At 44.7% G+C, this 24,555-nt stretch overlaps 2 protein-coding genes across 2 annotated transcripts in view; both read right to left on the bottom strand.

The window, feature by feature from the left end:
• Positions 1–14,150: 14,150 nt before the first annotated feature.
• On the bottom strand, positions 14,151–18,428 carry LOC137341360 (protein phosphatase 1 regulatory subunit 27-like). The gene is made up of 3 exons (XM_068004483.1): positions 18,063–18,428; positions 17,244–17,394; positions 14,151–15,170 (listed from the first exon to the last, which is right to left on the bottom strand). Exons 1-3 carry the CDS (start codon positions 18,241–18,243, stop codon positions 15,047–15,049), a joined length of 456 nt encoding a protein of 151 aa, XP_067860584.1. The 5' UTR covers positions 18,244–18,428; the 3' UTR covers positions 14,151–15,046.
• Positions 18,429–23,602: 5,174 nt separating this feature from the next.
• Positions 23,603–24,555, bottom strand: part of p4hb (prolyl 4-hydroxylase, beta polypeptide) — a 32,827-nt gene continuing 31,874 nt past the window's right edge. The window contains exon 11 of the mRNA XM_068003935.1: positions 23,603–24,403. Within this exon, the coding sequence (XP_067860036.1) occupies positions 24,320–24,403 (84 nt within the window). The 3' untranslated portion in view covers positions 23,603–24,319. The remainder of the gene's footprint in view (positions 24,404–24,555) is intronic.

Genomic DNA, 24,555 nt, shown 5'->3' with positions numbered 1-24,555 from the left:
AAACCCATTTAATGATGGGAGCGGGCAGGGCAATGGGACCACATTCCATGGCTGTCTCTACCCAGCCCTTCCCGCAGCTGTCTCCCTCTGTAAATCCCACCTCTTCAGCCAGCTTTTCAGTAGTGCTGCTGCACCGTGGAGTTCACTCTCGGAATTCTCGCCCCTCCGTATTTTTCTCCCCAGCCGATCGCTGTTACTTAATCACTTCATCGTTGTAAAGGGTTCCCAATTCTGGATGGACGTATTCCTGGAGGCTTCATCACATGACCTCCCGCCTTCAACCACCTCGCCCGATCAAACAGCCTTTTTACCCCCATCTCTCAATACTTTTATATCTAATAAACGAAAGTGTTCAAAGAAAATGAAAAAAAATCAATTTTTTTAATGCTCCTATGACTTTTCTCCTGGGTTTTTGCTCGCAGCAGTGTCCAGGAGATTAATCTTTAATTCCTGGAGACTCTAGGGCAATCCTGGAGGGTTGGCAACCCTATCATCACACCTTCAGTTCCCTCAGCGCAATGCAGCAATACACCTACAAAAAAAAGAATTGCACTTATACAGCGCCTTTCACAACCTCAGGAGGTCCCACAGCACTTTACAGCCAATTAAATACTTATGAATTGTAGTCACTTTTGTAATGTAAGAAATGTGGCAGCCAATTTGCCCACAGCAAGCTCACACAAACAGCAATGACCAGATAACCTGTTTTAGTAGTGTTGGTTGAGGCATAAATATTTTTTTTCAAAAAAAGTACTTTATTCATAAAATTTGCAGCAATACATACAATACAGTTGTCATATCACATTCCAAATGTACACAATACAGATTATACAATTTGCAGGTTACATCAAGTACAGTTCAATGAACGCATTGGACATAATTACAGTTCATGACACTCTAGGGTGCCTCATTGCATTACACTCATGACAGATTATTGATTACAATGATCTATGTATTATAGATACATTACATCAATTTGAATATTACATTCTGCCCGAGGGGGTTTTTCCCTGATTGCAGCCCTGGCATAAATATTGGCCAGGACACCAGGGAGAACGCCCCTGCTTTTCTTTGAATAGTGTCAAGTCTCTGGAGTGAGACTTGAACCCGCAAGCTTCTGACGAAAGGTGAGAGTGCTACCCACTGAGCCAAGGCTGACACCTTAATGCAGTCAATATTAATAATGTTATATTATCTGCTGTTAGTGAGAAGTGCTGCGATCTTGTTGAACATAAATTGAACAATGATCGGATTATTTATGCACTAATTTGAATGGAGAGGGATCGAGGCCCATTTAAAATACCGCACGGTTTCCATGAAGCACCTTATCTGATCCCGCTCTCCATGCAGCTGCAAGGGTTGCAGAGACCAAAGGAGAAGGGAACTGGGATGAAGTACATGGATTTCATGCTGTCATGGAAAAGTGTGATATTTCATCCCCTGGTACCTCGGTTGGTAGTCACTGCCTCTTATTGGAACAAACCAGGAAGGTCCCAGGTTCGAATCCTGCTCTGCTGAGTCATCTGGTCTCAGTCAGGGCAGCGAAAAGGGCACTTCAATTGGCCTTTGTGGCCCACATTCATCATCATAGTCATTGTCAGTTATGTGGAGAGAGTGGAGAAGTTGGGGTTGTCCACTTTAGAACAGAGAAGGTTAAGGGGAGATTTGATAGAGGTGTTCAAAATCATGAAGGGTTTTGATAGAGTAAATAAGGATAAACTATTTCCAGTGGCAGAAGGGTCAGTAACCAGAGGACACAGATTTAAGGTAATTGGCAAAAGAACCAGAGGGGAGATGAGGAGAATTTTCTTATGCAGCAAGTTGTTATGATCTGGAATGCGCTGCCTGAAAGGGTGGTGGAAGCAGATTCAATAATTCAAAAGGGAATAAGATATTTAATTGAAGGGGAGAAAATTTGCAGGCCTATGGGGAAAGGGACTAATTGGATAGCTCTTTCAAAGAGCCAGCACAGGCACGATGGACCAAATGGCCTCCTGTGCTATATCATTCTAACGCCATCCAATTCTGTCTTGACTTTTGCCTCCAGTTCGCATAGTTGCAAGTACCCTTCAGTTGTATCTGTTGTTCTTGTGTTGCTTGGAGTTCCTGTTGGTCGACCTCTAGCTCTTTTCCCTTTTGTGGCTTCCATTTCCATGTTTTGTGGCCCAAGTTAATAAAAGTTAAATCAGCTAAGGTTCCTGGTCCTGGTTGCTAACCAGCAACTCCCAGTGGAAGTGCGTGTGTGTGAAAGTCTGAAGGGGACAAGACTGGGCTTGACGTTGATGCCTCCTAAAGTTCAAATGCCTATCACTGCCAGGACCCTCACGGCAACAGCACCTGCTTGAGGGAGGTAGCAGAGGGCAACCAAACTCCCGCATGGATTCAGTGACCTTGGGAGAGGAGTGGGGGGAGAAAATACTGCTGTGTCAGTCCTGCATCACGTGGCATAGATCCCATCCCTTTGTTAATGGACAACAAAACTGAAAGGCTTGTGTATAGCCATCACTAGGACTTTGTAAGCGCTGCTGATCGAATGCAGTTGATGCACTGCACAGGTACAATCAGCAGCCTCACTGCGTCCTTGATTGTTCAGTGTTTATCCACAAACTCGAAAGCATTTAAGATCAATTTATAAACAAAATACAATCTAAGTCAGAATTTTCTTTACCATTTCTCTGCTGAATTGCTTGAGCATGTTAAGTTCCTGAACATCATGAATGCAACCAAACCTGATTCCTAACCCAAGTAAACTTTTATCAACTTCAACAACTACTTGCATTTATACAGCGCCTTTAACACAGTAAAACATCCCAAGGAGCTTCACTTTAGGGTAATCAGACAAAAATTGACACTGAGTCAAAGAAGGAGACAGTAGGACAGGTGATCAAAAAGCTTGGTCAAAGAGATAGGTTTTAAGCAGCGTCGTAAAGGAGGAGAGAAGTAGAAAGGCGAAGAGGTTTGGGAAGGGAAATCCAGAGGCTAGGGCCTAGATGACTGAAGGCACGGCCGCCAATGGTGGGGCGAAGGAGGTGGGGGATGCGCAAGTCTCCCATTCCCTTTTGAAGGTATATCGACCTATACTGGATCAGGGTTCCACAACACTCTGATACTTTACCCAGATGAGCTTAGATTGAGCGTTGGCTAGCTATTTGATCATGTGAGAATCCCAGCAAAGACAAATGATCATAGGTGTGCATTTTCCAGCAGGGGTCAATCTGAGCTCTCTCGGGCAAAGTATTTGGGGGTGGGAACCTTGGGTAATTTTCCCTCCTCTACCGAAGCCTCTTCACCCTGCTGTATGGCTCAATCCCACAGCAGATGGTATATTAATCAACTGAGTCCTTGGGTCAATTTTTCTTTCCACACCTTTTTTCTTGATTCTGCCTTTCGTAATACACAGAACTGTAACCCAGTCTCACGTTCATTCACCTTCAACAGTAGAACAGACAACACTTCATTCATTGTAATATCGTGATGCTTTGGGCAGCAGAAGACTGTTGGCCCAATTAGCCGATCCTTCCAAACCTCCCATCAGGTTCCTTACTGTGATTCTAGAACTAATAATCCTGTGTCCCCTTTACTAGCAGGAATCCATCCAATCTGTTTTTAAAACCTGCCATGGTTTCCCATTCCACTTTAAACAGTTTTCAATTTATGGTCAGGATATTCAATGTTACTTTCTGATAACCTTGTCCATTTTCAGCCCATGTTATTCTGTAATCACACACAGAACAATGAGTACTACTTCTTAGAAAGGTTACAGCATGGAAGGAGGCCATTCGGCCCATCGAGTCCGTGCCGGCTCTCTGCAAGAGCAATCCCGCTAGTCCCACTCCCCCGCCTTTTCCCTGTAGCTCTGCAATTTTTTTTCTTTCAAGTACTTATCCAGTTCCCTTTTGACGGCCATGATTTAATTAATGCGTTCTTTTGTTGGGAGCCATACATTTTTAATTTTCAGTCCCTTCATTTTAAAATGATTCCCCCTGGTCTTGGTTTTCCCAAGAGGTGAGGTGGCCTACACCTGGGCTCTCCAGCAATGCTGCTCCCTCGTTCGCTGCCAGTAGTGGCTTGAAGACCACCTGGGTCAGCTTTACCTGTACTACCCCTCTCCCTCCCTACAATAAGCAACCCAGTCTTGGTGGCTGAGCTCCATGGGCGAGATTTGGACTGTGAGGAATGCTCACCCACTGGTCTCTTCACAGGAGAAACAAACCAAAATCCAGTGTATTTCAAAAACAACACTTACATTGCTTTTAAAGGGTTTATTATCCGGGATAACTGGAATTCTTAAAATAAATTATCCATAATTAAAGAGGCATTAAGACCAAACAACAGTCGGAGGTCCAAGACTACCAGTATTAAACTTTTATTTTTGTTTTTGTTTTAAACAAGTTAAAAGTAGTTTTAACGAGCAGTAAAGATGGTATTGCTACCTCTAACTTTCCCGCATTAAATGGGGCATGGATGGAACATGCAATGTGTGGGAATAGTTCCTTTAAAGTTTTGTCCAAAAAAAATAATTTGTGGGAAGATAGACAGCAGTACGCTGCGGAATATGGAGTACACAAAAAAAAATCCCCACATACTCACAGGGCGAGTCTGTCACATACAATTAAAAAAATCTTCTGTGTAATAGGAGAGGGACTGTAGTCTGCACATTGGGGCTTCCCTGCAGAATTATGTGTTAATAGGGACACACGTGAAGGTCAATGCTTCAGCATTTCCAAACCATTTGTGCTGAACCTGTTAACTATTCAGAACAAAAAGTAAATCCAACTTCCTCCAGTGGCTCAGTTAGTTAATGCATTATTTTACTAAACTGCACAGACCAGGAATGTCCTGGTTGAGTGCTAAATATTGACCAGGACTCCAGGGAGAACTCCCCTGCTTTTCTTCGAAATACAGACCAGCCATGGTCTAATCGGCATAAGGGGCTGAATGGCCTACTCCTGTTTCTATGTACTTGTGATGGCTTGAGATGTCGGAAGACATGAGAAAAATCAAAAAATAACTTACTCTAAAAGAATTTTAAATTTGAATAAACCACGTAAAAAGCAGCTATAAATGATTCCCAGACCACTATGCTAACAGGATTTGTGTGAACAGGCTATTCCACTGAGGAGGGCATTTCGATCAAGACCCACCCTGTTCTCGGCCAACATCAGCACACATGTACTTTCCAATTATGGTGCCCTCACTGCTGCAATTAGTGAACTCAGCTCCAGCCTGGAACTTTCTGGTCTGTATGACTCACAGCAGGTGGTGCCTTTACACGCCAAATTACTGGAGGAGCTGGGGTGATGGAGACAGCCGTTACTAACTACCAGCTGCCAAGTGAATATTAGAAAGAACTTCATTACAGTAACTGTTTTATTCCAAGGCTCAGCTCTGTCTGCCAGCAGGAGATTACTTCATAGCCACTGCCATCCCTGTAACTGCTAAAACTAGTTGCAAACTTTAAGCACTCTTGTTAACACTCGTAGTCAGACTAACTTCATGTGACATCATTGTCCTATTTAAGCCGTGTTGTTTTTAGGTTGTCAGCCATGGCTCAGTGGGCAGCACTCTGATCTCTGAGTCAGAAGATTGTCAGACCATAGTCCAACTCCAGAGGCTTGAGCACAAAATAAGAACATAAGAAATAGGAGCAGGAGTAGGCCAATCGGCCCCTCGAGCCTGCTCTGCCATTCAATAAGATCATGGGTGATCTGATCCTAACCTCAAATCTAAATTCATGTCCAATTTCCTGCCCGCTCCCCGTAACCCCTAATTCCCTTTACTTCTAGGAAACTGTCTATTTCTGTTTTAAATTTATTTAATGATGTAGCTTCCACAGCTTCCTGGGGCAGCAAATTCCACAGACCTACTACGCTCTGAGTGAAGAAGTTTCTCCTCATCTCAGTTTTGAAAGAGCAGCCCCTTATTCTAAGATTATGCCCCCTAGTTCTAGTTTCACCCATCCTTGGGAACATCTTTACCGCATCCACCCAATCAAGCCCCTTCACAATCTTATATGTTTCAATAAGATCGCCTCTCATTCTTCTGAACTCCAATGAGTAGAGTCCCAATCTACTCAACCTCTCCTCATATGTCCGCCCCCTCATCCCCGGGATTAACCGAGTGAACCTTCTTTGTACTGCCTCGAGAGCAAGTATGTCTTTTCTTAAGTATGGAGACCAAAACTGTATGCAGTATTCCAGGTGCGGTCTCACCAATACCTTATATAACTGCAACAATACCTCCCTGTTTTTATATTCTATCCCCCTAGCAATAAAAGCCAACATTCCGTTGGCCTTCTTGATCATCTGCTGCACCTGCATACGAACTTTTTGATTTTCTTGCACAAATCTAGGCTGACACTCCAGTGCAGTACGGAGTGAATTCTGCACGGTCAGAGGTGCCATCTTTCAGATGAGATGTTAAACCGAGGCCCCTTCTGCCCTCTCAGATGGATGCAAAAGATCCCCTGACACTTGAAGAAGAGCAGGGGAGTTCTCCCCAGTGTTTTGGCCAGTATTTGTTCCCTCAACCAACATCAGTAAAATAGATTATCTGGTCGTTATCACATTGCTGTTTGTGGGATCTTTCTATGCACAAATTAGCTGTTGTATTTCCTACATTACAACAGTGACTACACTTCAAAAGTACTTCATTGGCTATAAAGTGCTTTGGGATGTTCATGAAAGGCGCCATATAGATGCAAGTCTTTTTACATCTGTCAGGTTGTTTGAATTTAACAATTTATTCTCAATTTTAATTACACGCTATGGAATTAAAATGTTAACATCAAATTAATATTTTTAAATCTGTGATTAGGTGATTATGTATCATCGCCGAAAAATAACTGTCAGGATCAGGATTTGTTGTACTGATTAAATTATTGAATGAATGCTGCATAAGACATCTTAAGGGAGCAGTATATCCTAATTAATAATTGGTTACAAAGTGTATGGTTCTTACAGGAGAATGCAAAGGTCGGAGAGCGCTGCAGAGCTACTGTATAGTTAGGGATTCAAACAGTATGAATCCTGACAGCAAAGTTTCAGCAAATGGGAGGCTCCCATGGTTCCCTCCAGCAGCACCACCAAAACAGATTATCTGATCATTATCACATTGCTGTTTGTGGGAGCTTGCTGTGCCCAAATTATATTACAACAGTGACTACACTTCAAAAATACTTCATGGCTGTAAAGCCCTTTGGGACGTCCTGAGGTCACGGAAGGTGCTATATCATTGCAAGTCTTTCTTTTTCTTTATCTGCACAATACTTCCTGTCAGTGACACAGGGAGCCTTTATATATTACAGGGAACGGTAACAGAACCTGTGTTTATTACAACAGGCAGTAACAGAACCTGTGTACATTACAAGGGAATAGCAGAACCTGTATAGAAAGAAAGACTTGCTTTTATATGGCACCTTTCATGGCCTCAGAATGTCCCAAAGTGCTTTATAGCCAATGAAGTACTTTGAAGTGAAGTCACTGTTGTAATGTGGGAAATGTATGTAATGTATACATTACAGAGCAATAGTAGAACCCGTGTACATTACAGGGGATTGGAATTCAAAGGTGAGGAAGTGATGCTTCAGTTGTACTCAGCCTTGCTCAGACCCCATCTGGAGAAATGCTTTCTGTATTGGGCACCAAACCTGAGGAAAGATATTTTGGCCTTGGAGGAGGTGCAGTGCAGGTTCACCAGAATGATACCAGGGACTAAAGGGTTGAATTATGAGGACAGGTTGCTTAAACTTGGCTTCAGTATAGAAGGTTGAGGGGTGATCTAATCAAGGTATTTAAAATGTTTATGGGATTCGATAGGGTAGATAAAGAGAAACTATTTCCTCTGGTGGGGGAATCCAGAACATGAGGGCATAACCTTAAAATTAGAGCTAGGCCGTTTATTTTCACTCAAAGGGTAGTGGAAATCTGGAATTCGCTCCCCCAAAAATCTGTGGATGCTGGGTCAATTGAAATTTTCAAGACTGAGATTGATTTTTGTTAGGTGAGGGTATCAAGGGATGTGAAGCAAAGGTGGGTGAATGGAGTTGAGGTACAGGCCACCCATGATCTTAATGAATGGTAGAACAGGCCCAAGGGGTTGAATGGCCTCCTCCTGTTCCCATGTTTTCTATATTACGGGAAAATAGAAGACCCTGTGTACAACATTAGAACTGTGTATATTACAGGGGGATAGCAGAACCTATGCATATTAGCAGGTATAGTAGTGTGTTCTAGTGGTTATGCTGCTGGACTAGTAATCCAGAAATTGTGATTCCATATCCCACTATGGCAAGGTGTGGAATTAAATTCAGTAAATCTAATACCAGGAAAACAATGACTGAAAACTGCCAGATTGTTGTAAAAACCCAATTGGTTCACTAATATTCTTCAGGGAAGGGAAGCTGCCGTCCTTACCCGGTCCGGCCTACATGTGACTCCAGTCTCACATTATGTGATTGACTCAATGCTCTCTGGGCAATTAGGGATGGACCATCAGCATTACCAGCATTGCCCACCTCTCTAAAAACAATTATAGGGGAACAGTGGATGTTTGTATATTATAGAATATCCAATCTTGGATAGTTTACACAGGAAATGCAGACTCGAATACCTCGAATGGTTACTGTAAATAGCTATTTATTGTTTTACTCTCTTTCTTCGTGTGCTCCGTTTAACCCAGGGGCAAAGTCGTGTGCCTACTATCACTTTGTGCAATGGGGTAAAGGTAACTGCAGGGTGTCTTTAGCCATATATATTTGCACTTGAACTCAAACCGTGTCATTCCAAAGCGAATACAGACGTTGAAACACTGGCCTTTTCGTTGGACTGTATCCGACTGTGTGTTACAGGCAGTGTTTGGTACGCTTTCCCAGAGCAGTAAAGTCCCAGAGCCTGCAGGAGGCGCCGCCTGAATTCCAGCTCTGAATGCTCTGCATTGTTAGGATACGAAGGCCTCTGGGAATGATGTTCGGCCGCTGACCCATATCAACACATTATTATAATATTAAAACACCTTTTATTTAAAAAAGATTCTGGGGTGATATACCAGTCCAACAGATAAGCCTTGCTTAAAGAAATGTCCACCCTACTTTAGAAAACACGCAAAGGTCATTAGTTTACTCGTGATCAGAAACCTGAGCTAACTTTTCAGAATGCTGCTGTAATGTTGCACTGACATTGCAATTGCTGTGTTGTCAATTTATATTTAACACATGCGCTGTAAAAGTCTTCTGGGTTCATTACTGCCGAGACCAATCTGCCCGCACCCAAACACCACTTTTTCTCACACTTTCCAATACGAGCCACGAAAATAGCATCAGGAATAGACACCCTGACCTACTCCTCTCCCTCGCCCCAGGGCCATTTTTGCCACTGCCTGTTCCAGCTCGCTCAGTCCAAAACTGGGACCTCGTGGATTGTGTTGCTAAGTTACACTGAGTCATTGGGGAGCCCCAGGAGTTAAAACATTTGAATTGGTTGGAGGTTCTCTCTAAACTTTGAGAGAGACTGGAGATATAGTTGAGTGAGGACATTGTCCTTTCATCTCTGTGAACTGCATTTCAGCCCAAAATGGTGCAATGAAAGATTCTTTCTGCTATCTTTAAAGTTCCTTTGTGAAGTGTGTTTGGAAATACATTTTAGGCCAATTCCTCTTGATGCAAATTCACAGCACATAAACTGCCCATAGTCCAACACCAATCCCAATGATCATTAAACTGCCCATTGTCCAGCACCAATCCCAATGATCATTAAACTACCCATAGTCCAGCACCAATCCCAATGATCATTAAACTACCCATTGTCCAGCACCAATCCCAATGATCATTAAACTGCCCATTGTGTTTTTTTTTTATTCGTTCACGGGATGTGGGCGTCACTGGCAAGGCCGGCATTTATTGCCCATCCCTATTTGCCCTCGAGAAGGTGGTGGTGAGCCGCCTTCTTGAACCGCTGCAGTCCGTGTGGTGACGCTTCTCCCACAGTGCTGTTAGGAAGGGAGTTCCAGGATTTTGACCCAGCGACAATGAAGGAACGGCGATATATTTCCAAGTCGGGATGGTGTGTGACTTGGAGGGGAACGTGCAGGTGGTGTTGTTCCCATGCGCCTGCTGCCCTTGTCCTTCTAGGTGGTAGAGGTCGCGGGTTTGGGAGGTGCTGTCGAAGAAGCCTTGGCGAGTTGCTGCAGTGCATCCTGCGGATAGCACACACTGCAGCCACAGTGCGCCGGTGGTGAAGGGAGTGAATGTTTAGGGTGGTGGATGGGGTGCCAATCAAGCGGGCTGCTTTATCTTGGATGGTGTCGAGCTTCTTGAGTGTTGTTGGAGCTGCACTCATCCAGGCAAGTGGAGAGTATTCCATCACACTCCTGACTTGTGCCTTGTAGATGGTGGAAAGGCTTTGGGGAGTCAGGAGGTGAGTCACTCGCCGCAGAATACCCAGCCTCTGACCTGCTCTCGTAGCCACAGTATTTATATGGCTGGTCCAGTTAAGTTTCTGGTCAATGGTGACCCCCAGGATGTTGATGGTGGGGGATTCGGCGATGGTAATGCCGTTGAATGTCAAGGGGAGGTGGTTAGACTCTCTCTTGTTGGAGATGGTCATTGCCTGGCACTTATCTGGCGCGAATGTTACTTGCCACTTATGAGCCCAAGCCTGGATGTTGTCCAGGTCTTGCTGCATGCAGGCTCGGACTGCTTCATTATCTGAGGGGTTGCGAATGGAACTGAACACTGTGCAGTCATCAGCGAACATCCCCATTTCTGACCTTATGATGGAGGGAAGGTCATTGATGAAGCAGCTGAAGATGGTTGGGCCTAGGACACTGCCCTGAGGAACTCCTGCAGCAATGCCCTGGGGCTGAGATGATTGGCCTCCAACAACCACTACCATCTTCCTTTGTGCTAGGTATGACTCCAGCCACTGGAGAGTTTTCCCCCTGATTCCCATTGACTTCAATTTTACTAGGGCTCCTTGGTGCCACACTCGGTCAAATGCTGCCTTGATGTCAAGTGCAGTCACTCTCACCTCACCTCTGGAATTCAGCTCTTTTGTCCATGTTTGGACCAAGGCTGTAATGAGGTCTGGAGCCGAGTGGTCCTGGCGGAACCCAAACTGAGCATCGGTGAGCAGGTTATTGGTGAGTAAGTGCCGCTTGATAGCACTGTCGACGACACCTTCCATCACTTTGCTGATGATTGAGAGTAGACTGATGGGGCGGTAATTGGCCGGATTGGATTTGTCCTGCTTTTTGTGGACAGGACATACCTGGGCAATTTTCCACATTGTCGGGTGGATGCCAGTGTTGTAGCTGTACTGGAACAGTTTGGCTAGAGGCGCAGCTAGTTCTGGAGCACAAGTCTTCAGCACTACAGCTGGGATGTTTTCGAGGCCCATAGCCTTTGCTGTATCCAGTGCACTCAGCCGTTTCTTGATATCACGTGGAGTGAATCGAATTGGCCGAAGACTGGCTTCCGTGATGGTGGGGATATCGGGAGGAGGCTGAGATGGATTATCCACTCGGCACTTCTGGCTGAAGATGGTTGCAAACGCTTCAGCCTTGTCTTTTGCACTCACGTGCTGGACTCCGCCATCATTGAGAATGGGGATGTTTGCAGAGCCTCCTCCTCCCGTTAGTTGTTTAATTGTCCACCACCATTCACGACTGGATGTGGCAGGACTGCAGAGCTTTGATCTGATCCGTTGGTTGTGGAATCGCTTAGCTCTGTCTATAGCATGTTGCTTCCGCTGTTTAGCATGCATGTAGTCCTGAGTTGCAGCTTCACCAGGTTGGCACCTCATTTTTAGGTACACCTGGTGCTGCTCCTGGCATGCTCTTCTACACTCCTCATTGAACCAGGGTTGATCCCCTGGCTTGTTGGTAATGGTAGAGTGAGGAATATGCCTGGGCCATGAGGTTACAGATTGTGCTGGAATACAATTCTGCTGCTGCTGATGGCCCACAGCGCCTCATGGATGCCCAGTTTTGAGCTGCTAGATCTGTTCTGAATCTATCCCATTTAGCACGGTGGTAGTGCCACACAACACGTTGGATGGTGTCCTCAGTGCAAAGACGGGACTTCATCTCCACGAGGACTGTGCGGTGGTCACTCCTACCAATACTGTCATGGACACATGCATTTGCGACAGGTAGATTGGTGAGGACGAGGTCAAGTAAGTTTTTCCCTCCGTGTTGGTTCGCTCACCACCTGCCGCAGGCCCGGTCTAGCAGCTATGTCCTTCAGGACTCGACCAGCTCGGTCAGTAGTGGTGCTACCGAGCCACTCTTGGTGATGGACATTGAAGTCCCCCACCCAGAGTACATTTTGTGCCCTTGCTACCCTCAGTGCTTCCTCCAAGTGGTGTTCAACATGGAGGAGGACTGATTCATCAGCTGAGGGAGGACGGTAGGTGGTAATCAACAGGAGGTTTCCTTGCCCATGTTTGACCTGATGCCATGAGATTTCATGGGGTCCAGAGTCAATGTTGAGGACTCCCAGGGCCACTCCCTCCTGACTGTATACCACTGTACCGCCACCTCTGGTGGGTCTGTCCTGCCGGTGGGACAGGACATACCCAGGGATGGTGATGGAAGAGTCTGAGACGTTGGCTGAAAGATATGATTGTGTGAGTATGGCTATGTCAGGCTGTTGCTTGACTAGTCTGTGGGACAGCTCTCCCAATTTTGGCACAAGTCCCCAGATGTTAGTAAGGAGGACCTTGCAGGGTCGACTGGGCTTGGTGTTTTGCCGTTGTCGTGTCCGGTGCCTAGTGGTCCGATGCCGGGTGCTCCGTCCGGTTTTATTCTTATTATGACTTTTCGTAGTGAGATTTTACAACTGAGTGGCTTGCTAGGCCATTTCAGAGGGCAATTAAGAATCAACCACATTGCTGTGGGTCTGGAGTCACATATAGGCCAGACCGGGTAAGGGCGACAGGCTTCCTTCCCTAAAGGACATTAGTGAACCAGATGGGTTTTTACAACAATCCGGTAGTTTCATGGCCATCATTACTGATACTAGTATTTTAATTCCAGATTTTTTTATTTAATTAATTGAATTTAATTAATTAATTGAATTTAAATTCACCAGCTGCCGTGGCGGGATTTGAACTCATGACTCTGGATTTTAGTCCAGGCCTCTGGATTACTAGCCCAGTAACATAACCACTATGCTACCGTACCCATTGTCCAGCACCAATCGCAATGATCATTAAACTACCCATAGTCCAGCACCAATCGCAATGATCATTAAACTGCCCATTGTCCAGCACCAATCGCAATGATCATTAAACTGCCCATTGTCCAGCACCAATCGCAATGATCATTAAACTACCCATTGTCCAGCACCAATCCCAATGATCATTAAACTGCCCATTGTCCAGCACCAATCCCAATGATCATTAAACTGCCCATTGTCCAGCACCAATCGCAATGATCATTAAACTGCCCATTGTCCAGCACCAATCCCAATGATCATTAAACTGCCCATTGTCCAGCACCAATCGCAATGATCATTAAACTGCCCATTGTCCAGCACCAATCCCAATGGGCATTAAACTGCCCATTGTCCAGCACCAATCGCAATGATCATTAAACTACCCATAGTCCAGCACCAATCCCAATGGGCATTAAACTACCCATAGTCCAGCACCAATCCCAATGGGCATTATACTGCCCATAGTCCAGCCCCAATCCCAATAATCATTAAACTGCCCATAGTCCAGCCCCAATCCCAACGGGCATTAAACTGCCCATAGTCCAGCCCCAATCCCAACGGGCATTAAACTGCCCATAGTCCAGCACCAATCCCAATGAGCATTAAAATGGCAATCTCACTCCGAAGCCACAAGGATGATTAATGCAGCAATCTGAAATGTCAGACTGGTATTGCGAACGGTACTCTACCATGATTAGGACTTATTTTGCGGCAGCATAAAATGAACTTTAACACTTAACCTTTGCTGTACTAGACCTGGGAGCGTTTGATGCTGACACCAGTTGCAAAAAAAAAATGGGAAACATTTTTAGTTTCACAGCAGCAACATCCCTTACCTTGTTAAGGGTGTAGCTCATTGCATAACCTTATCAACAGACACATAATTGGCACCTTGAAGTGTCAGATACAAGACAGGAAAACAAACAAAAACTAGAAGTAACAAAATGTAGAACTTTATTCATTTATAAATATATAAAACATGGTCCAATACATATAATAACAACAATGTGCATTTATATAGCGCCTTTAACGTAGTAGAACATCCCAAGGCGCTTCACAGGAGCGATAATCAGATAAAATTTGATACTGAGCCAAAGAAGGAGATATTAGGGCGGGTGACCAAAAGCTTGGTTAAAGGGATAGGTTTTAACGAGGGTCTTAAAAGAGAGAGTGAGGTGGAGATGCAAGAGGTTCAGGGAGGGAATTCCCGATACAATTGGTAACTTTGTATTTAAAATTCAGCAAACATTGCTCACCGCTCAGTTTTAAAATTTCACACTAACATAAGGCCTTTTTCTAACCAAATGATACTATTTACAATGATATTTAAAAACGAGTCGATGATGATTCCGGGTATGTAGAAAGCAGGGTGGGCAGAAAAATATTCACCGCAAATTAAGACTCTAGTGCATGTACGACTTATTATTTTTTTAGTTCATAACATGGAGCCGACAAAGCTGGTCAGTGCTAAATGCTATTGCTGGACGTCTGAAATGCTGACGCCGTTATACCTTGCAGCGAAAATGAGGCGTTCTTTAAAATCATCAATTAACTTCTTGTTAATAATACTGAAGCAACGGCATTCGTACGGTGAAGAAACTAAAGTAAATAAGGTCAGAGAGGCTACCGAGGTCCTTGACCGAGTTCTGCAGATCTAGTCCTGCACTTGCACCTCACATTCCTCTCCTGTTTGATGCAGAAATGCTGGCCACTTTCCAGGATCACAGCTGAACTGAAGATTCATTCCAGTCTGGGTTCCTGTAGCATGTATTGTAACGGAGGTGGGATGTGCCTCAACCAAGGAATTCTGTTATGTGTTCTCAGCCCTTCCCTTCAAACGGCACCTCTGGCCTCGAATAGCGCCCGTAGTTTGACGTCTTCAGGGTCAATCAGGTCCGCGGGCACCTCACCTTCATCGTTGACCGTGTCCACTCGGGCTCCTTGGGAGAGCAGGTACCTGCAAGGGTGAGAGGTCAAATGAAACATTTGATTCAAAAATATCTAGTACATGGTTCCTACACAAAAAGGATCACAGGCTTCAGTGTTCTTAAAGAAAGATTGGCATTTATATAGTGCCTTTCACAACTTGAGGATGCCCCAAAGCGCTTTACAGCCAATGAAGTACCTTTGAAATGTCGTCACTGTTGTACTGTATGAAAGTGCATCATGTGAGCTTGTGGTCATTTATAGGCAGAAACTGGTCGTGCGGCGATTCCGTGAAGGCGAGGCTCATTCTTTATTTAAAAACGAAACACTAATTTTAAGAACTCCTGCTACTCTCACAAGGATGTCAGGACAAATACGAGCAGTACTGAACAGCCCAACCCCCCCCCCTCCCTCCTCAGTGAACACATGGTCCAGAGACACCCTCACTGCCCCTCAGAGTGATTTGAAGGGAGTTGGGACCAGTTGGGTTAGAGGCGGAGGGGGAACAAATGAATTTGTTAAATAAATTAAATCATAGGAGGTGAAGTCACTATCAAAGAGAAGGATTTTGAGGAGGTTTTCGAAAGCAGAATGGCAGGTGGCAAGGCTGATGGATCTGGAGAGGGTGCTTTAGAAGAGAGAGGCATCATTGCTAAAGGGGCAGAGAGTGATGGTACAGCAGGGAGAGCAGGCAATGAGCTGGTACCAGAGGGGTGGCTGGCTGGAAGACATTATATTAAAAAAGAACAGAAAGACCTGCATTTATATAGTGCCTTTCACAATCTCAGGATGTCCCAAAGTGCTTTACAGCCAATTAAGTACTTTTTTCAAGTGTAGTCACTGTTGTAATGTAGGGAAACGCAGCAGCCAATTTGCACACAGCAAGCTCCCACAAACAGCAATGAGATAATGACCAGATAATCTGTTTTTTCAGTGTTGTTGAAGGATAAATATTGGCCAGGACACGGTGGAGAACTCCCCTGCTCTTTTTCAAAAAAGTAAGGAGTCTTACAACACCAGGTTATAGTCCATAACCTGGTGTTGTAAGACTCCTTACATTTGTCCACCGCAGTCCATCACCGGCATCTCCACATCATTTCAAAAAAGTGCCATCAGATCTTTTAGGTGCACCTGAGGGGCTATACAGGGCCTCAGTTTAACATCTCTTCTGAAAGACAGCACCTCTGACAGTGCAGCACTCCCTCAGTACTGCAGTGGAGTGTCAGCCTAGATTATGTGCTCAAGTCCCTAGAGTAAGACTTGAACCCATGACCTTCCTAGCAAGGCTTTTGACAAGGTCCCACATGGCAGACTGGTCAAAAAAGTACAAGCCCATGGGATCCAAAGGAAAGTGGCTAGTTGGATCCAAAACACTGGTTAGGCCACAGCTTGCGTACTGTGTACAAGTTCTGGTCACATTACAGAAAGGATGTGATTGCACCAGAGAGGGTACAGAGGAGATTTACCAGGATGACGCCAGGACTGGAGAATTTTAGCTATGAAAAACGATTGGATAGGCTGGGGTTGTTCTCTTTGGAACAGAAGAGGCTGAGGGAAGATTTAATTGAGGTGTACAAAATTATGAGGGGCCTAGATAGAGTGGATAGGAAGGACCTATTTCCCTTAGCAGAGAGGTCAATAATCAGGGAGCATAGATTTAAAGTAATTGGTAGAAGGATTAGAGGGGAGCTGAGGAAAAAAATTTTCACCCAGAGGGTGGTGGGGGTCTGGAACTCACTGCCTGAAAGGGTGGTAGAGGCAGAAACCCTCAACTCATTAAAAAAGTTACCTGGATGTGCACCTGAAGGACCAAGTGATGGAAAGTGTGATTAGGCTGAGTGGCTCATTTTCGGCCGGCGCGGACACGATGGGCCGAATGGCCTCTTTCTGTGCCGTAAATTTTCTACCATTTTATAATTCTTTGATTCTGTCTCAGAGGGGAGAGTGATACCAACTGAGCCGCGGCTGACAGTATAGGGACAGAGGCAATGATATGGACAAGAGACAGTTTGGTTATTTTCAATCTACTTCACAAACTATTCACTCCACGGCTAACCAGTTGGACGGATCTGACTGTCAATATTGATATAAAGTTTATTCTTACTTCGCAATTTCTGTGTGCCCGTCGCTGCAAGCCATGTGCAGGGCAGTCCAGCCATTCTCGTCCCTCTGGTGAATATCGGCCCCGTATTTCATCAGCAATTTTACACATTCCAGGTTCCCCGACAGAACCGCTTCGTGCAGTGCAGCCATTCCTAATATTAAAATGCAAAGCCGACCGTTTTTTGTTAAAAAAAAGTTTCCAAGACCACTGTAAAACATTTTTTTTAATTGCGCGTGAATAAATGCACAGGCCTAAATCTGACAGCCGATTGATTACAGGGATCAACACACTGTATTTAAATCTGTGAAGTTCACAAGCCACCAGACATAAAACATGGAACAGGTTTATCCGCGGAAGAGTGAAGTCAATCCGTGGAGAAATCTCACAACATTCCAGCTGTAAATTGCCCCCATTATAAGTTACAGTAAAAAGACACGCATTAAGAGGTTAACGCACTGTGTAAGACTGGAGATCTGGGCTCAAAATCAGTGGAAGTGTGACGGTGAAAGTGTGACAGGGGAAGTGTGACAGTGTTGTAATGCACTGTACTGTCTGCTCCTTCCATATAAAACTTGCTAGAACCTTATATCTGTATCCATTCCGTATTTTCCATCGCTCTTTTGTAAAGGTGTATTTAATGTCGGTTGTGATGGATCCACCAGTAATTTGATGTTTTCTTTTTAACTCAAATAAGTGCCACTGAGAATTATTACAAATATAAATCCCCCCCCCCCCACCTACTCCCAGCAAGGGCAGGGGGAGCCCCCTCCCCCCCCGGTTCCCTCCCTGGGACAGGGGCGGTATCTGCGCCGCACTCACCGGACAGGTACAAGGTGTCCAGCTTCACTTTCCTTGCTCTGATGAACCGGCCGACTTGCTCAAGGTCACCCTGGCGAATGTGATCCTGGAAGACGATGTCATTGGGGAAGCGCACGGTCCGGGTAGGCTTCAGGCTGACCGGGGGGGCCACGTACCTGGACAGGGCTGAATAGTATTTCATTTTAATGGAGAGATTGTAAAGGAAAAATCAAATCAAAGACCTCCGACTCCTGTGGATAGCGGTGCTGCGGGACTCCGAGCTCTGCCGTGCTCTAACGCTGCTCTCTCTCACACAGCCCCACACCGCCCTAATATACTTCACTCAAATCTATTTATGGGGACTTTGCCTCATTGACCATGAGGGAGGGGGCGGGGCGGTTCTTCCCGTCTCTCCCCACATGTGCCCTCAATCCTTGGACTCAGTTGCAGAACGTGGAGGGAGGGGTGGCTTATTTTAGAATCGCTCCATTCACCCCGTGTTGCACCATTAAAGGGAATGAAGGGACGCGGGACGTGCTTATCTTGCTCTTGGTGCAAACAGAGTTGGTGGGAATGGGAGGGGTGGGAAATGATCTGAGACCCCCCCCCCAATGTACCATCCCAACAAGACATGGTCAAGAATGTCTATCCGATCTCACCATCACAGTTCAACCTTTTCTAAGCCAGCCCCCCCCCCCCCCCCCCAGAAAAGTCCCAGTTGGCCTCGTTGACCCTCCTTCAGTTAACTGATATTTCGCAAAAGATGCATCATTATTAGATTACCGTAACTGCGATCCCAGGGCAACTCACGGGTTGAGCTTGTGCTATGTTACAGGTCCCAAGGCAGATTACAGTGTTACAAATATCCTGTTTACAATCCACCTTGTTGTCTGTTTTTGCTATCTGTGTATGGACGGGCTGTCCCCTTCCGAAAATAAAGTGGAGTGTTGTGGGGGAGTGTCAGTGGAGGAGGTGTGAGAGTTGAGGGGGTGTCCTCTCATTTAAAGAAAGTTACATAGAAAGTACACGTCATATATATGAGGCAAGATGAACACTTTATTGACCAAGAGGTATCATAGACACAAGATGACCAAGGCCATCCGGTGGTCAGTGTTTCCACTGAGCACCACTTGTGAGTCCTTTTTAACATGTCTGTCAGAGTTCACTCATTAGGAAGGACAATCGTTCATTTTGGATTAACAATGTAACTTGTTTCGATGTATATTACTCCGAAACAAACATCGCCCTGTGGGGTATATTTGCCAACCAGTGCTGGACCCATACGGATGTTCAACACCCTCAGTGGGAACACTCTCGCCTCTGAGTCAGAAAGGTTGTGGATCCAAGCCCCACTCCTGAGACTTGAGCACCTAATCTAGGCTGACACTCCAGTGCAGTACTGCATTGCCAAAGGTGTCAGTCTTTCGGGTGAGACGTTAAACCAAGGCCCCTTCTGCCCTCTCAGGTGGATGTAAAGGATCCCATGACATTATTCGAAGATCAGGGGAGTTCTCCTCAGTGTCTTGACCAATATTTATCTCTAAAACAGATAATCTGGTCATTTCTTTTATTGCTATTTGTGGGATCTTGCTGTGCACAAATTGGCTGCCTTCAAAAGTACTTCATTGACTGTGAAGTGTTTGGGACGTCCTGAAGTCATGAAAGGGGCTAAATAAATGCAAGTCTTTCCTTTCTTTTTCTCATACTAAATCCCACAGCTTTTACTCTTACCTGGGTTAATACTTGCCTTAAATAAGCTCACAGAGGTCTTTAGTAGCAGTATGTTAAACATTGCACAAGAACAGAACCAGTTGAAAAATATACCACTGTGTTTTTAAAATTTAAAAAGAAAATTCTTGAAGTGTGCAAGTGGAAAAAAAATTAGATTAAAAGTTTTGGGTGAGATGCTTGATGAGAATTGTTCTCTTGCTGCATTAGTTCTGATGCTACCTATCTTTCTCTCTCTCTCAGATCCTGATCAAGCTGTTGCATGTTTCCAGATTTCATGTCATTAGCAGTTTTTCTACTTTTCTCTCTCTCCTATTCGATGTAATGCCAGTCCTAAAGAAGTTCTGTTCTCATCTCAAATTTTTGTCTCATTTGTTCAGTACAAAATCAAAAGGCTTTTCCCCATCTCACTCGTGATTGTGTATTTGCCAAAAACTGTTCCAATGTTATATTTCTTTTCTTTGTTCTGAAGAAGCATCCACACCTGAAACATTAATGTGTCTGTTCTCTCCCCAGATGGAGTGACCTGCTCTGTGCTTCCAACATTTGCTTCATTTTATTTTCTTTATCTCTGGGCTTCAGCTCATTCCCCACAGACAACTGCTGAATTTTCTGCCATCTTTCAGGTTTCTTTATGATCACTCATATCTTTGATATTCAATGTTCCTCCGACCACTGCTCTCCCTGCACCATACATCACCAATGAATTCTCTCAACTTTTCTAATTCATGATGTGGAGATGCCGGTGATGGACTGGGGTTGATAAATGTAAAGAATCTTACAACACCAGGTTATAGTCCAACAATTGTTGGACTATAACCTGGTGTTGTAAGATTCTTTACATTTCTATTTCAGCATCAGGGCTCAATCTACATCCCGGCTCCTCTGCACCTTAGTTTCACACCTAAGCATTAGCCTATTTCTCTCTCCAGTCTGTGGCTGACACGTTCCAGAAGATTGTGCTTTTTCTAATGGGACCTGGAGTCTATTGGGTTTCTTTTGGTGCTATTGGTCTTCTGAAGATGTAGATCCCTGATGAGGTACAGCTCTGCCTGTTGAAAACTAGTCAACTTATCCACTGTTATAGGATCTTGCTGTGGACAGATCAGTTGTGTTGGCCTGGATTAAAAATGTGAATATACTCCCAAATAATTCACTGGCTGAAGTGTTTTGGGATATCCTAAGGATATGAAAGGCATTATATCAATGCAAATTCTTTCTTGATGGTTGCTCTACAGTACCTGGGCCACGTGTTCATTCTTCAGGTGCAAACCTAGACAGCAATGGTAAAACCATCACAGCTGAGCCTGATCCAGTCCTCACCCAATGTCCACATTCGATATCAGGGTCACTGACCAACAATGGGGAAATAAGAACTCCAGCTGATTTTACCCTACGTAGGTCAGTGACCCCGAGTCTAATCTATAATGACTCCATTGCTGCCCCAGCACAAACCAGGAATCAAAGCTGGCACCTTCTGGTGTGATGACTTAGCCACTAAAGGCATGGTCTGTCATTTCAGATTTCCAACATTCAGTTTACCTTATTACTGCTCATGACAAAAATGAAACATTTTCCAATGATTTATTGGGAACTTTCTTTTCTGGTCACATACAAGGTTAAATTCAGGTAAAGCTAGCTCTTCCCTTCAGCTGCAGAGTACACATGTGATCTGAAGTGCAGGTGGTTAAACCGCAATGTGAGGTGTGGTACAGACCCTACAGGGCAGGATAGCACTAGTTGTTTCCCAATCTGTGCTACTTTAGCCAATTGTGTCCAATCTGTTATCCTGGCTAAAGTGTGGGAAAACAACAAGGGGCAACCAAACTCTACTACTGAGGGTCCCTATTGAAAACTACATGTGGGCACATATCAGGTAAGAATAAAATCAGGCTTGACTAGGATACCCCTCTCAAAATGGTCAAGTAACCTGCCAACACATTGTAAAGGGTTACAGATGAATGACAAATGACTTGGGACAAGAGGTTAGCTAGAGTACCCTTGGAACCAGACCCCAGTAAGGAGGTGCAGCAAGAAATGTATCAGATCCCTGGCAACTCCCTTAACCTATGCCCACTATAGTGGATCTGAAATCAAAATGATTAAAAAAGTGTAGGATAGACTTATTTTTGGCCCCAAACAACATTGATGAGCAGGTTAATTACTCAAGGCACATTCATCAGGTACACACAGAATGGTGTCTTCAAAGTGCTAGAGGGAAGATTGTTGGCTCCCCATTAGCAATACATTCAATCCAATGACATTACACTTCACCAATTGCAGCTGTTTTCAGGAATGGGGTGAAAATTAATTTCCTGTTGTAAACAGGTGTTATTTCACCCTGTAGTTCCCCTTTCAACAAACACCACAGACTTGGTGCACAGTATTTACTGATGTTGGATATAAACCAAAAACCACACACTGCACGTCCCGCACATAAAACAGAAATAGTGATGATTGAACAAGTGCCTAGTGGGCAGGCACAGCCAGAGGCATTGAATCTCCACTGCATGGATTGGCTAAGGCTAGCTAACTTGAGAAAGCCTTCCAGTAACTTGGAATACAAGTGTACACTGAATATGCAGACCATGTCAGACCTGTTTCTCTTCTCCCCTTACACCAACAACCCCCCTCCTGCCATTGCAAACTTCTACGAATAGCTTTTGATTTCCATGCTGCTTTACAAATTGGGCCAGAGGAAATACTTTGGAGCAAGTATTATAACTCCACATTCCCCCACTCTGGGGTGGGGGCCCAAAAAAGATGGATCATAATCCTCCCATTGTGGGGTACAGTTCCAGACACCCTGTAATAACTTTCCCTCCCAACCCCAAACTGAATTCTTCACATGATCACAGCCAAGTCCAATTACACACTCACCCACCATTCACACAGGCACTTGTCCAGTGGCCCTTGCTGCAAAGTGGGGAATGCTGGCTGATTGCCCCCTGCCTTCCCAGGAGCACCAATAGTACTACCCTTACTGCTATCCTGAACACCTGTGACAAGCTATGAAAACATGTCAAATCTTGGATTTTACTCAGGACGTTTATTCCAGCTTAAGCTGGGAGTTGGAGGAAGGCACAGACCCACACTATGCCTCCAAGGCAGAGAGGTGGCAATGGAAAACTGGAACCAAGAATCTTCCGTATCAGCTCCACAGTACTGTAGATCGACTAACCAATCCGGCTCGTGAATGGGCACTGCAGGGGGTAGACCTAGCAATTCTATCCACTTACCCTGAGAGCCAATGGCCGTATGGCGGTTGTGTGGGCAGGTAGCAGCCTGCTTTTATCTGGCTCTGCTCCAGCAGCTTCCCATCCAACCACATGTGCTGAGTGAAGATTGGGCTTAGCTATGTTGCCCCTGCCCCTGGGTGGAATAGCTTCCTAGGGCAAAGTAGCTGTTGGAATTCACCCCCCACCCCACACAAGAAAAATTGGTGGTGGGAGAAGGAGTGAAAGGCAGGGATCAGCTGCAGTATCGACAGGTCAAATCTACTTAAGATTCCAGGCAATTTGTACAACTCACTTCAGACTCCCAAGACCATGTGATAATTTTATCCCCCTTTTAAGATAAACGTTGTAAAGACATTTATAGATCCACTGACTTGGAGATTGTCTTAAGAGCCCAGGCAATGATCATTTAAGCTCAGAGTGATGAAGTCCAAACTCACTGGGAGTTACACCATAAGAGGTTGTAGGCCATTCAGCCCTTTGAGCCTGTTCCACCATTCAATTAGATCTACCCACCTGGGTTTTTAAACCTCAATTACCCTTGCCCAAGAAAAAAATCATGAACCAGTTCAACAGAATGCAAACAGTCACAATGGAAAAGTTTAATTTTTTTTCTTTAATTTCATCCTGGCCACCAAATCTTTTGCCTGTTTAAACAGGTTGGAATGCTCGAAGAATTGCACAGCTCACGTACGAAGCATCCTCACCCCACCCTTCATCTGTTGCATAGTATCCCGCTCCTCTCCACCCACCCCCCCTCCCCCCTCCTTTAACCAAAAAAGTTAATCACCTTGGGTCCAGATTCAAAAATCAGGAAACAGCTTACTTTGAAACAGGAGAGTCCCTGAGTTGCAAAACTAGAAGCCTCTTCCTTTAACAATACTGCTTTTGAAGGATTCCAATGGGCCATATGATTTCTCTTTCTTCCCCCCCCCCCCCCCAAAGCAGTGGCCCCCAGTTCAGCACTCATCTCCGTCTAGGCACTCAAAGTGCAAGACAACCTTCCGTCACCAGGCAAATACGTAATGTTAATACAAACAAGTTAAAAATCCTGTACAAAAGTACATTACATGAATCAGTAACAAACAAAAAAAGTTCCCAAGTGTAGATATCAGTTTGTGGCTTGAACAATTAAGGACGATGATCCCTAATAAATTAACAAATTGATGGCGATTGTACAGTGTGCACTGACAATTGGTTGGATATTCCCTGGTTTATCAACTCAAGACTCGATGTTAAATATTTCACGTTTACTGCATTTTTGAATTGTACAAAAAACTGTAGTGTTTTTTGGCTGTAATTTTTTTTTTTTTTTTACAATTCATCTTTAAGATGATCAACTTCATCTTCTGGTTCTAACTCCTCTGCTTCCTCATCCTCTTCAAGATCTTCAAGGTCCTGTGCAAACAGACAGAAGCAGGTGTAAGTGCTGTGCCATTTCTGAACTACAAGTTGTTTACAGCATTACTTCCACCAGCCACCCCCCATTCCATTTCCAGGAACAGTCCCACACCTGCCACAGCATACAATATATTGCCAGCCTTGTGTTA

Source organism: Heptranchias perlo, chromosome 23 (assembly GCF_035084215.1).
Source record: "Heptranchias perlo isolate sHepPer1 chromosome 23, sHepPer1.hap1, whole genome shotgun sequence".
NCBI classification, from domain to species: Eukaryota; Metazoa; Chordata; class Chondrichthyes; order Hexanchiformes; family Hexanchidae; genus Heptranchias; species Heptranchias perlo.
Note: the sequence above shows the minus strand (reverse complement) of the source record. Positions and strands in the feature narration are given on the sequence as shown.